This window comes from Trematomus bernacchii, unplaced genomic scaffold, assembly GCF_902827165.1.
Source record: "Trematomus bernacchii unplaced genomic scaffold, fTreBer1.1, whole genome shotgun sequence".
Lineage (NCBI taxonomy): Eukaryota > Metazoa > Chordata > Actinopteri > Perciformes > Nototheniidae > Trematomus > Trematomus bernacchii.
Genome location: NW_022987573.1, coordinates 4,981,189 through 4,994,528, shown reverse-complemented (window position 1 = coordinate 4,994,528; position 13,340 = coordinate 4,981,189). Strand labels below are relative to the sequence as shown.

General features: G+C 38.2%; 2 protein-coding genes across 2 annotated transcripts; one reads left to right on the top strand and one right to left on the bottom strand.

Moving 5' to 3' along the window:
• Nucleotides 1-376: 376 nt before the first annotated feature.
• Nucleotides 377-7,286, bottom strand: LOC117479539 (uncharacterized protein At5g50100, chloroplastic-like). The gene is made up of 3 exons (XM_034126575.1): nt 6,857-7,286; nt 1,065-1,253; nt 377-973 (listed from the first exon to the last, which is right to left on the bottom strand). Exons 1-3 carry the CDS (start codon nt 7,013-7,015, stop codon nt 782-784), a joined length of 540 nt encoding a protein of 179 aa, XP_033982466.1. The 5' UTR covers nt 7,016-7,286; the 3' UTR covers nt 377-781.
• A 630-nt stretch (nt 7,287-7,916) lies between these two features.
• LOC117479358 (monocarboxylate transporter 2-like) lies at nt 7,917-13,122 on the top strand. The gene is made up of 5 exons (XM_034126287.1): nt 7,917-7,946; nt 8,069-8,299; nt 8,439-8,582; nt 9,749-10,612; nt 10,721-13,122. The coding sequence occupies exons 2-5, from the start codon at nt 8,083-8,085 to the stop codon at nt 10,942-10,944; spliced, it is 1,449 nt and encodes a 482-aa protein (XP_033982178.1). The 5' UTR covers nt 7,917-7,946; nt 8,069-8,082; the 3' UTR covers nt 10,945-13,122.
• Nucleotides 13,123-13,340: the final 218 nt, after the last annotated feature.

Sequence of the window (13,340 nt, the reverse complement as noted above, 5' to 3'; positions counted from 1 at the left end):
TGATCTGAACACCTTTTGAACTGGTCAAATGTTATCTGGACAATAAGCATGCCTGCCGCTTACCACAATTCATGAGAAACAATTCCACTCTTAGGGCTTTTATATATTATTTCAGACTGACAATGACATCTAGTGGCAGCTTCCTGACATTTCGGTTCTCTATCTGCTTGAAACCAACTGACCTAAGAGGCTGTGTGAAACAGAAAATGTATCTCAATTTGCTTCAGCGATTTTTCTCTGTTCTGTAGAAGAGAAATTCTCTCCACCGTCATGTTTTCTATGCTATCAATATACCAATGTTCATTTTAGAAGATTGAGTTACAAAGCGCAGAGTTTTGGAGGATGAGAACACAAGTTTGAATAACTGATAGTTAGATTGTGTCAACCTTTCTTTAATTAGCTGTATTCTTTATTGTCATATTTCTCTGGATACAGATGCAATGCTTAACATAATAGCCTGTAGAACTACGTTTTTCCTTGTTTTCAAATATAAACATCTATTACGGTTGTAAATTCGTAAATGTTTTCATCATGGATGAAAGTATGTTTAATTAAACGTAGAGTGTTACAAGTCAAATAATGTTGCATTGGCTTCACAACACACACTTTTAATAAGGCACCCAATATTTCCCTTCATCAAAGAACAGTCTTAAACATTTACAGATAGGTTCGTGATACAATGATGGTTGAAGAGGACAAACCATATTGTATTTATCCAGTTCTTCTTTAGGATAAATTAAATATATAAATACACTTTATTTTTTTCTGTACTCAGGAGTCATTATTTTTTCTTCTCACAGCGTCCTGTTTGGCACTCCTCCCCACGTCCAGTCCACTTTAAGCGATTTCTGGCAAAGGCTTCATAGCAGATTTCCGCGAAGGGCCTCACAGGTGACCACATCAAGAAGCGACCCACCCAGCCTAAGCCCAATGTACTGTACATGACTGAAAACGCTGGGACTCCACGGTGAACCTGCCAAAACAAAAAAGGTTAGCCAGACGGCATAACACTAGATTTATACTAATATGCAACAAAAAAGAAAGCCATTTGAACATAAGCTTACCTTGTCGTTCTGATCAATCACATGCATTTCCTCCATGGCCATCTCGTAGCTGACACCTTTGTATTTCCCTCCATCATAGTCTGGCAGGGAGATATCGATGAAATCTACTTTCTCAGGCCTGTTTGTCTGCATAAACTTAAGGAACCAGATCTCTTTGACGCATAAGGGACATTGCCCATCATACAGCACCTGAAACAGAGTAAGCAATATATGACAACTGCGTTTATTGTTTTTAGTTTCAACCCAGAATACTTCTTTCATTCAAGTGTACATGAGAACATTGGTTAATAATGGAGAAAAGAGATTTCCAGCTGGTAGAGGTTGAATTCCCTCTTTTGTAACTTACTGCTTTCAGGGAAAACAATACTTTTGAAAAACTATATCACTATGTTACCCAGTCCAGGTTCATAGTATGTACTACAAAGTGTTTTAGCCATCTTTGTTTTAAAAGGGATCCTATTACTGTTTGACAACCAATGCTATAAGGGGAACAATGAATCCTACTTGGAAAACTGTACACTCCCTGAACCCAACAGAACATTTAAACACAATAAGAGATGAAAATAGATATATCACAAATACAAAAAAGTTATATTTTGCATATCGCTAATCAGATGATAACTTTTACTAATGACATAATCAAGAACACTAAAGGTAGGACACGTGTCAATAAAGGAAAATGTAAACCCTGATAGCTTTCCATCAGTAAAAAATGATGACACATGACTGAGTATGACTCAGTAGGTCATCATTCAGGTTGGTAATTGTTTGAGTCAGTTATTAGAAAGCTGCGCTATATTTAGCATGATGTAACACTGCAACTTTATATTTCCACTTGTATTAACGAGTCACGGCTGTCACTTCTGACGGTTGTAGCTGGGTCTTGTATTTCTGATGACCCCTAAGGAACATGACATGTCACTGTAAACTATAGCCACTCAGCTAAAGTTAATACGGTTTCACAGGACAGGACGCGCTGCTGCTTGGCTCTGCACGCGCCGGTGCTCCAGATTCACAACTTTTATAAAGGTGACGTTTGGCTTTTGCTTTATTTATTTTGAACATGTCGTTTCTCTGCTGGTGTTAAAGCTATGTTTATGGGCTTAGATATGTCTCATAATTATGTGTGTGAACATATGTAATTTGTAAATGTAAAACACCATCCACAAATGCATTTAAAAGATTTGCAAACTCACAAATAAATTTGCAAATGTAAAACGGATCTGCAGATACGCAAAATATTTTTACAAATAAAAAAAAGATCTTTGAATATCTCTTTAACATTTACAACTTTCGATCAGGCATTTGTGAATCCATTTTGTATTTGTCGATCAAAAATGCGCTTGTGGATCTCACATTTCTGCTTGTGGACCGTCTTTTTACACACACGGAGTTTTGAGACAAACTTGCCGTCGGTCTCGGCTAAAATCTACTCGTGTCATTCGGTTATTTTCGGAAACCACGTGATGGCCTGCTGATGACGACATTTCCGCATAGTTTTCAAAGTAAGAGCATGATGGTTTGTTTAATGCGCTGTTTTTTTAATGAACAGCGGAAAGTTAGATGCATTCTTTATCACCATCATCATCATGTTATAGTGATACAGTTAGTTTGTGTTAGTTTATTGGTTCAACGGTTCAACTTTCTTCATTGTTTTTTGTGCATTCAGTTAAGCGGGTCAAAGTTACAAAGCACTTCACATCTTATTAATCGGCCTAGTTTTACCTTACCAGTGCAGTGGTAAGGTAATCTGTAGAAAAGCACAGTATTTAGGTCAGCCTTCATAGTAAGGCTACATTAAATGTTATAATATTCATCGTGTCCTTTTACAGCAACACCAACAATTGGCCTAGCAACTGCTAAGCAACCCCAAGAAATGTATGGGTTTTGTTATATGTGAAAATCATAATTTGAAAAATGATTGATTCGAAAATGATATGCTACAGTACAGTACAAGTAGCCTACTTCTGGGTGTTTCATTCAAGCTCGGCTCTGTGTGTGTGGCACGAGCGCACGAGTGAGCGAGCTGGACACCTTCGTGGCCAAAAATGCCTCATTGACTTCCATTCAAAACCACATGTTTTGATCTCACTGCCATTGCAGTATAAAACCATGCATTTTGTAATGTCAGCATTTCATTTAAAAGAAAAGTAGTGATATTTGGTATTTCTACTCTATTCCACCAGATTCAAACATTTTCCCACTGTAGGCCGATGCATGAAATTCTTACATGTTTGCCAGTTACATTATGGAGCCGTGTCACTACCAGGGGGCCCCGAGAGTGGTGTGTGTGTATATGTGTGTGTGTCAGTTCCAGCAGCAGACCGGCAGGTCCTGCAGCATGTGACCTGGTGCTCTCTCAGGTGGTAGCAACTGTTTATCTTTGGCAGCCAGGTGCATAAACACACTAAAAGTTGTTTTTTGTTTTTGAGTAATCAAGCACCTCTTCAAAGACACATCAAACACATCCGTCAAAAGATGGCCTTTTTTTACCCATGAAGTGATCCGTGCATGCTTACAGATTCTCACAGACATATATACACGGAGAGGGAGGGGAGGTGCGTGCTGGTTGTGTACACACACACACACACACACACACACACACACACACACACACACACACACACACACACACACACACACACACACACACACACACACACACACACACACACACACACACACACACACACACACACACACACACACACACACACACACACACACACACACACACACACACACACACACACACACACACACACACACACACACACACACACACACACACACACACACACACACACACACACACCACACACACACACACACACACACACACACACACACACACACACACACACACACACACACACACACACACACACACACACACACACACACACACACAAAATCCTGAAAATGACTGAATGTTTGTTAGTTTTGAGCACGTTAGAAGTTGTTTAATTGATTAATGAAAAAAAAGTAGAAAAGAATATTGATGTATGATGATTTAATAGCAGAGTTTTGGGGCGTGTACATTTTTGCCACGAAGGTGTCCAGAGGTAGTATCTGATACTGCGTAAACAATAATAATGCAGTCAAATCAATGTTGTTGCTAATCTTTGATACATCCAAGACTCTAATAACCACCAAAGCCCCATCCCCCTACTAATTATTATATTGAATCAATTTCATTTTTTGTGTTTTTTTTTAAGAGAAATTAAATAATTCAAATAATTAAACAGGCATTTGAAGGGTTAAAATCCTGAAAATGATTGAATGTTTGGTAGTTTTGAGCACATTAGAAGTTGTTTAAGTGATTCATGAAAAAGAAAGTATAAACAAATATTGATGCATGATGATTTAATAGCAGTTTTTTGGGGCGTGTACATTTTTGCCACGAAGGTGTCCAAAGGGTGCAAAATGCATCACGAGAGTATACAAAACATGTAAGAGACAATGGATTTCAAAGATTTGACTCAAAAGAAGACTTCTTACAAAATTCCATGCCAAAAGCTGTAACACAGCTGAAATGATCACCAAATTAAAAAAAAATAAGTCAGGAAAAATGCTTTTCTACAGATTCACACAAACTAACTGTATCACTATAACATGATGATGATGGTGATAAAGAATGCATCTAACGTTCCGCTGTTCATTAAAAAAACAGCGCATTAAACAAACCATCATGCTCTTACTTTGAAAACCATGTGGAAATGTCGTCATCAGCAGGCCATTACGTGGTTTCCGAAAATAACCGAGTGACACGAGTAGATTTTAGCCGAGACCGGCGGCAAGTTTGTCTCAAAACTCTGTGTGTGTAACGCAGCGTCCACACGGCGGCATGCGTTGAAGCTTGCCGGCGGGCGTGTCTGAAGCTCGATCAACAACCAATCACATGAATCTCCCGCCCCGGACACAAAAGCACGCGGTTTGATTGGCTAGAGCTTGTACTGGCATATGATTTGATTGGCTGACGCTTCCGTCGAAGCTTCAAAAGTTGAACATTGCTCAACTTTTGAAGTGAGCAACGCGAGCAAAGCGAAGCGACGCTCCCACAATGCAGTTCGGCAAAGTGTGACATCACCCCATTCAAAGTGAATGGGCAGAAGCATTGACGCTTCAACGCACGCCGCCGCGTGGACGGGCTGTAAAAAGACGATCCACAAGCAGAGATTCGACAAATACAAAATGGATTCACAAATGCCTGATCGAAAGTTGTAAATGTTAAAGAGATATTCAAAGATCTTTTTTTTATTTGTAAAAATATTTTGCGTATTTGCAGATCCGTTTTACATTTGCAAATTTATTTGTGAGATTGCAAATCTTTTAAATGCATTTGTGGATGGTGTTTTACATTTACAAATCACATATTTAAACACAAATTATTTTAATGTGGAACCAGGTCTCCCTTGAAAAAGAGATCAATGATCTCAATGGGATACAACCTGGATAAATAAAGGTTTGAAATGAAATGAAATGTTCACACAAATAATTATGAGACATATCTAAGTCCATAACTAAACCTGTCATTAATCGGTGCACGCGGTACCGTTTGGATTTTTCCAGACGCACCACTTTGCTACTTTTGTACTCACTTTGATTCTTGTCTTCTACTATTATAGTTGCAGGGTGGTTGTTTTTATGTAGCAAACAAACAAAAACTCAACTGGGCACTTTTACCATTCAACGTCTGCTAATTTTGGCAAATGAATTAGTTAGTTAATTAGCTACATTCGTGAAAAACGAAATGGTTCCTGAAAAGCATTAGCACTGATGGCTTAAGCCAGTGGCATAGCCACCATAGGGCCGCCCAGTTTACTCATTGGCCCGCCCTGAGAAAGCTTCGGTGTAATTTTTTTATTTTTTATTATTATTATAATTTTTTGTATTCACCCATTGAGAATATCCAAGCATACAAAGTGAAATTCAAGTGAACAAATATCGAGTTGAAAAAAAAGCGAGGACCACTGCAAGACCATGAGCAGGTTTGAATGCTACAGCCTATTGTTGCTGTTACCTAGTGCAATACAAGAGTAAATAACCCAATTTCTGTTCTGTGAAACTGAAAAGGATATTACATTGTTTTTGTTACTTTAGTTGCAGTAAATATGTCTTAAATGTAATTTAGGTTAACTTCCTGTGTTATTTAGATGCTTTTATTTTGAAGGCGAGTTTACGCTGTTGATAGGAAGTTGTTGTTGCTATGGAAACAACATGACGGAGAAAAGGAGCGGAGATTAATCTACATTATAAAGACGGAGAAAGTAAAGGATAAAGTTTATGTTTAAGTTTAGCACCCCCCGAAGAGGCACATAGTTGGTATTAACTATAATATAAAAATGTAGGTTCTGTCCTAATTCGTTTGTATGCTGTTTTGTAGCTTTGCTGTCTGTTTACAGTTAACTTTTGGTAGTATGCTAAAGTGATTCTAATACGGATGGAGCCTAAATGTATTTGTTATTTGTGTGTCTTTATAGCTCTTACGTTGATATTGGAGATTTCAATAAATTCATATCATCAGTCAAGTCTTCGACCATTATTCGGAGGGAAATGCTACAACGATGCTTGGCAATGGGCATTATTATATATTATTATTATAGGCCAGGCCTACCTTAAAGTCATTTTCCCCCCTGGAAAAAGCTGGCCCACCCTATTTTATACAGGCCCGCCCTAAAGTAAATGTCTGCCTACGCTACTGGCTTAAGCTCTTATGAAAGAAGACCCTTCATTAATTAATGCTTGTGTTTTTTCTGTACAGTTATATAATAACAAAGAGAGAAGCTTACCTTGACACCTGCAGGCTTAGAGCTGAAGGTGCGATGCTGAATTCTGCAGAGTGCAGGAGCCACTCTTACTGTTGAGTTTAAATAACTTGGTAATCTGGTTAAACATGCTCTCATCGGGGAACCATGAGCAAACACACGGAACCTACCAAACAACATCATCGAACTTGCTAATAACAACTACTGGCTAAACATTAAGCTGCTATATCTACCTGTACCATACAGTAAGTTAGCTAACAATAGCTAACCTATGCATGTGTTACACAACACGCAATTGTGCAACAGAGGTCAAACGCTGAGGTTGCTCAGAACAAACGCTCATAAGTAAATGTCACTTCCTCACATTTACTTATTTAGTGAGAGAAAGTTAAATTGAATCCAAAATGTAAATCAATGTTGGGAGAGCAGCAGCAGACCATGCAGCAGACCAGGGGGGTTTATGTCTGAAGAGGCGTGGTGAGTTCTACGTCACTCCTGGGTATTAAACCGCTGCGAGAGGTCCCACTCTGCGGCTTTTTCCTAAGCCATGTCAGTGGAACAAAGGTGAACTCCTACCCAAAAACAATTACTCACAGGAGATATTGTTTATTGGCTAATTGAAGATATATAAAATAAAGGGGCATCTGTTTATTAGCTTGTGATGTATGAGAATGTCCTTATTTGCCAAATATACACTTCTTTTCATCATCCTTCTTCTGATACACTGAAACAGGACAGTGGGGCTTTCTTTATATATACTCGACGAAATGGGTGTCTAATGTAATATCTAATTCAATATAAGCACATTATCATTTTAATTAAGACACAAGACAGCTTATTTTGTTAGTATTCAACGACCACAAGTCCCACAAGGCTCTGACGGCACATCTGTTGCTGAGGCTCAAGGGAGTTATGTTGTTCTTGAATGCTAAAAAAATAACTTTTTACTCCAGGAGGGTTATTGCTTTTTCCATGTATGGTCAGTCTTATTTGTCATGCATGCGCACGTGATGAGATCAGAGGCCTTAAAGCAGGGTCTTTCAGAGGCAGCCACAGCCTTGTACAACAACAAGGTGCATAGCCTGGCCAACACAGTGTTAAGGATCAAGCAGAGGTGAGCTCTTGTGAAATGTAGAACATTTTAGAAACTGCATCATGTGAGCAACAGCTTTTCAAATGTGCATTTCTTTTTACTTGTTTCTGTGTTCACTTCTTTTACCCATTTCCACTATTCAGCAGTCGGACCAAACATGCCTCCTGCAGCAAAAAGCAAACTGGGCTACACACCACCAGATGGAGGCTGGGGATGGGTCGTTGTCTTTGGCGCTTTCATCTCCATTGGATTCTCCTATGCCTTTCCAAAGTCCCTCACCATCTACTTTAAGGAGATCCAGGCATATTTCTCAGTTTCCTACAGTGAGATTGCCTGGCTGTCCTCAGTCATGCTCGCTTCTATGTATGCAGGAGGTCAGTTGCAATCATATACCTCTTTAAAAATGTAAATTGACATTGCTGGTAATTTATTAAACCATACAGATAATGCGTTCGTGCTGTACAACTTAAGGAAAGAAGTTTCCAAGGAATAACAAATGTCTCCCCTCTACAGGACCTGTGAGCAGTGTACTTGTGAACCGCTATGGCAGCAGACCTGTGGTTATGGTCGGTGGGCTCCTGGTCAGCACTGGCATGATCCTTGCGTCTTTTGGCAGAACTATCATGCATCTGTACCTTTGCGTTGGAATAATTGGAGGTAAGTTTTGTTTTCGTTTGACTAATTCATGATGTTAAATAAGCTTTAGTTGATTTAGATCTTTAGGAATTTTACTAGAGGTTTCTGCTGTCCTCTGATGTTTGCTTTGTGTTGGCCTGTTATCACCGGCTGACACAGGAGGATGCAGGAGTTTTATGAGTATCAGGGTCAGTCCAGTTTGGGGGTTAACTTGTGCTATTCTGTGCACTGCGTAAATGTTTACTTAGGTCACAATGAAATATCCATGTCCTGTTGAAACGGTGCCGCAGGGCATTACGATATGACCTTGTCTTTAAAAAAAAAAGTCTAAATCATGTAGAAAATCCTCACGTGCCTGCATGTACTGTACGCCTTAACACATGATCCTGCTAATACTAGCAAGTACACAAACTTTGCAGACTTAAAACCCTAATCTCATTGAGATGATCCTCCAACTGTGATGCAGATCTTGGGTGGATTGCATGACTTAATTTAGAAAATAAAAAGGTAAAAGACTCCAAAGGACATACAGGCAAATAATGATTGTTGCATAACTGATTAATCTGCAAATAACTTTCTATTAAATAATTAATTATGTAAAAAATATATTGAAAAAGTCTCTAACAAATCCCTAAATCCAACGTTAAATCTTCAAATAGTTGTTTCAGAAAATATTTGGCATTTTACTTTTCTTTAATAGTTACTTAAACTTCTAATAGATTATCAAAACCTATACCAATACATCATTTGACAATTCAATTAATCAACTTATCAGGTCAGCTCTAAACAATTTTGTTTGCATTTACCAAAGTAATTGTGTAGTTTTGTCTCAGAAAAGCCTTTAACTATTTAATAATAATTGATTTATATTAACACTGATTTATCTTGATTGGACATTCTTTATGTTTTTTAAACCCCACATTATTCCAAATAATATTCAATAACTACGATGTATTTAGATTAGCTAAATGTGAACCCCTCAAGGTAGACATGATGGTTTTGTGGTGCAGTTTTTAAGATGTTGTTTATACTTTACATTAAATCTGAATTCCTCTCTAGAAAAGAAGTAACACTCAATGTCAACAAATAGCTTTGATAGAGTTGCTGCTGATACAAAAAACGTAATTTATTTATGTAGGTGTTCAATGTTTGTCTTTACATTTGATTCTATTGTATTATTTCAATAGGTTTTGGCCTCGCCTTCAACCTACAGCCATCGCTGACAATCATAGGAACCTACTTCCAGATCAAAAGACCTCTGGCCAACGGGCTCGCCATGACAGGAAGTCCAGTTGTTCTGTTCACTCTGGCGCCTCTAAATCAGTGGCTGTTTGATACTTTTGGGTGGAGAGGAAGCTTTCTCATCCTAGGAGGCATTGTTTTGCACTGTTGTATAGCTGGGGCTTTGATGAGACCAGTCAATAAACATGCCCAACCCAAACCCAAGGCTGAACCAGCGGGGTGCAACGGGGAAGCCGCTGAGAAAGTTGCTTCTTCAGAAGCAAATACACAGTCAGACAAACTTCTGAGTAAAGAAAACGAAGATGAGAGCCAGAGTAAGGGCTGTCTGGAAACGTTCATAGATCTCTCGCTTTTCAAACACCGGGGCTTCCTCATTTATCTCGTTGGTAATGTTGTCTTGTTTTTTGGGTTTTTCGCGCCTGTGGTCTTTCTGGCTCCATATGCCAAACATCAAGGGATCGATGAATATTCAGCAGCTTTCTTACTCTCTATTTTTGCTCTAACTGACATGTTCATCAGACCGATTACTGGCATCCTTGGTAACACCAAGTGGGTTCGGCCACGGATTCAATACTTTTTCAGTTTTGCCGTTTTTTACAACGGTGTGTGCCACCTTGTCTGCCCACTGTTACCTGGATATTCAGGTAAGGTTGTTTATGCGGTCTTCTTTGGCTTTGCGTTTGGGATGCTTTCTGCTCTGCTTTTTGAAGTTCTGATGGACCTGGTAGGACCTCAACGCTTCTCCAGTGCAGTTGGACTTGTCACTATTATTGAGTGTGGACCGGTGCTTCTTGGACCACCATTGTCAGGTTTGTAAACTATGGAGACAAATACGTTTGAAATTCAGATTATAAATCAATACAAAAATAGGGATAACAAAAAAAAAGTAACTTCAATGTGTGCATCTTCTCTTTCAGGGGCGCTGGTTGATATTTATGGGGATTACAAATACATGTACTACGCGTGTGGAGTGTTTATGCTGGTGCCTGGCATATATTTCTTCATCATGCATTACTACAACTACAAGAAACTGGACGAGGAGCTCAGGCAGGATGTGGCTGCGGAGCTGAGGACTTGTGAAGAGGCAGTACAACTCAAAATGATTCGGGATGGGGAAACAAAGCATGAAACAGATGGATGAAAATGCTGAGTATGATTTTATTTTAGTGGATGTAGAAAGATAACACTTTGCAGGCTTTACAGCAGGAAATGCAGTATATGGGGTATTATTGATAGCAATTATTTTTCTCTATTTTTGATGAGGTTGTTGGAGTCTTCGGACCTTTTCCACACAGCTCAGCATATAGCATTTTAGTGGTTATATCAAGTGCCAACTGTACATTTAATGGCTTTTGTTCATAAATCACAGACATGCTGCAGTCCCTTCCAATGCAATTATAATAATGGTTCTATAAACAAATATAGTTTCTTATTATTTTGCTTCTTTAGTGGCCGAATATAAAGTATTTTCCGAAGGGACGGATAAAATAAAAGGAGTAAAACCTAACAACTCAGAGCCTTATCACCACTGTCTATCGTCATCTTACTACCACTAGATGGCACTGGACACTACCATATGAGAACTCAAGGTGCAGCACCTCTTTGCTATTACACTGCATTAAATTGCAATTAAACATCAGGGATGATCATTTAAGGGTTAGATCTTTACAGCTTTGCTTTCCAAGTCTGGGTTGCGACACTCCCATGGGTTGGCTGCTGTTATGAATGGGTCGCCAAGGGCAAAGCAATTAAAGTATGAGAAAATTCAATTTATGTGGTTAAGTCTACACACTATCTCTCTTAAAATACCTTCCCTATAATCCCCTTTTGCTGTCCTAAAATGTAACTCCCACTTTTGATAATTCTTCAAGTTTTAATGGACAGTAAAATATGTTTTCAGTGCCCTGGGGATCTGGAAAGTTGTTTTACTTCTGCATCACTTTAGTACAGACATACACATTCAGTGTGAGGTTATGAACATGTTTAAGCATCTAACTTTCCAACAAGTCTTGGGAACAGTGTGCGCATTTATTAAAATAGGTTTCTTTTTTTTAAAAACCAAAACATTTGCACGTGCCGGTGAATAACTGAATGTTTTTATCTACCCTTACTGATGAAGAGCAGAGAAAGACAAGTGTAACACAGGCACATTCATCATACTATAGCCAAAGGCCGGGTTTACAAATATTTAAATATTTCAGTATTCTATTTTAGTTGTTTCTCTGCAGATACATATTTAGCTTACGTGTGTTGTGAAGGACTTATTAAAACAAAATCAACTATTCTGCCTCATCCATGACGCCGTTGAGAAAATATCTGACGGCTGAGAAACATCCGATGTGCGATCCTACATCAGGTCGCATCATCCCACCACAGGTCAGACTTTATATTCTAACACACTGCATGATTTCAGCTCCTTAGAGCCAGGCCTTGAGCACCTGCAATAAAAGATACAAAGTGGAGCTATTCAGGGTAAGAACAATGCCATTATTAGGGATGTATGCTTAAATGATCCATTCTTATCATGTCCCTGCAAGGTGCATATTGACTTCCTTTTCAAATGGACGAAAATTGCTTAAATGAGGTAATCAATACGTTAATTTATAACCTTAGATAACATTATCTGAAAATCAGATACACTGTGCAAGTTCATGGCTTATGCTTGGGTGGTCTGTTCTTTGGATATTGGTTTCATTTCAATCAACTAAAATATATTACTGTTGGGTAATTCAACCAAAGTGGTTATTTTGATTCAGTTTTAGACACAACAAGGTCAAGTTTGACCTTAAAACCGCCACAAATGCATCTTATGTTTAGTTGTAAATACATCAAGTGCCATAATGAAGGAAGTGTGCACATCTTCAATTAAAGTACCACGACACGCTGTACAAATGTGCCATTACAAGTATAAGTACTGTATTAAAAATGTAACTTGTGTAAAAGTATATACTTAATATCAGCAAATGTACCCAACGTATCCAAAGCACTTATTGCTGAGAAATAGCCCTTATCTAATGATATACTGTATATGCTATTATTAAGTATATTGCTGTATTAATATTACTCATGCATTATTGTCTAAGTTTCATTTGACTGATGGTTGACTATTTTATATATGGCATCAAATCCTGATTATTTTCGTTATGGATTTATATTGTGGTTTTTTTTCTTTTCATCAGTCCGTCTTCTAGTGTGTGGTTTTGTGAGATGTGGGACAATAGTGGAAAATGGCCATCACAATTACCCAGAGTTCAAAGTGACATTAAAAAATTACTGTTTTGGGTGAACTTTTAACAATAAACACTATTTGTAAACTTCAGGATGTGACATGTTTCTTTCCTATGAAGAAGGTATACAGTAGCTGTCAGATAAATGAAGTGCAGTAAAAAGTACAATAATACCCTATACAATGTAGTGGTTTAAAGGTATACATACTTATAAAATGGGAATAAATTTACAGACATTTCAAATGTGTACTTAATACAGAAATGAAGTAGATGTACACAGTCAATTAGTAACTTTGTGCATACAATACTA

Excerpts from the sequence above, each read along its gene's own strand:
- LOC117479539 (XM_034126575.1), bottom strand. The coding sequence starts at position 7,015 with ATGATGTTGTTTGGTAGGTTCCGTGTGTTTGCTCATGGTTCCCCGATG. Across the intron at positions 1,254-6,856 it reads CTAAGCCTGCAGGTGTCAAG|GTGCTGTATGATGGGCAATG; the intron begins GTAAGCTTCTCT and ends ACTCTGTTTCAG. Across the intron at positions 974-1,064 it reads TGATTGATCAGAACGACAAG|GTTCACCGTGGAGTCCCAGC; the intron begins GTAAGCTTATGT and ends TTGTTTTGGCAG.
- LOC117479358 (XM_034126287.1), top strand. The coding sequence starts at position 8,083 with ATGCCTCCTGCAGCAAAAAGCAAACTGGGCTACACACCACCAGATGGA. Across the intron at positions 8,583-9,748 it reads TTGCGTTGGAATAATTGGAG|GTTTTGGCCTCGCCTTCAAC; the intron begins GTAAGTTTTGTT and ends TTATTTCAATAG. Across the intron at positions 10,613-10,720 it reads TCTTGGACCACCATTGTCAG|GGGCGCTGGTTGATATTTAT; the intron begins GTTTGTAAACTA and ends CTTCTCTTTCAG.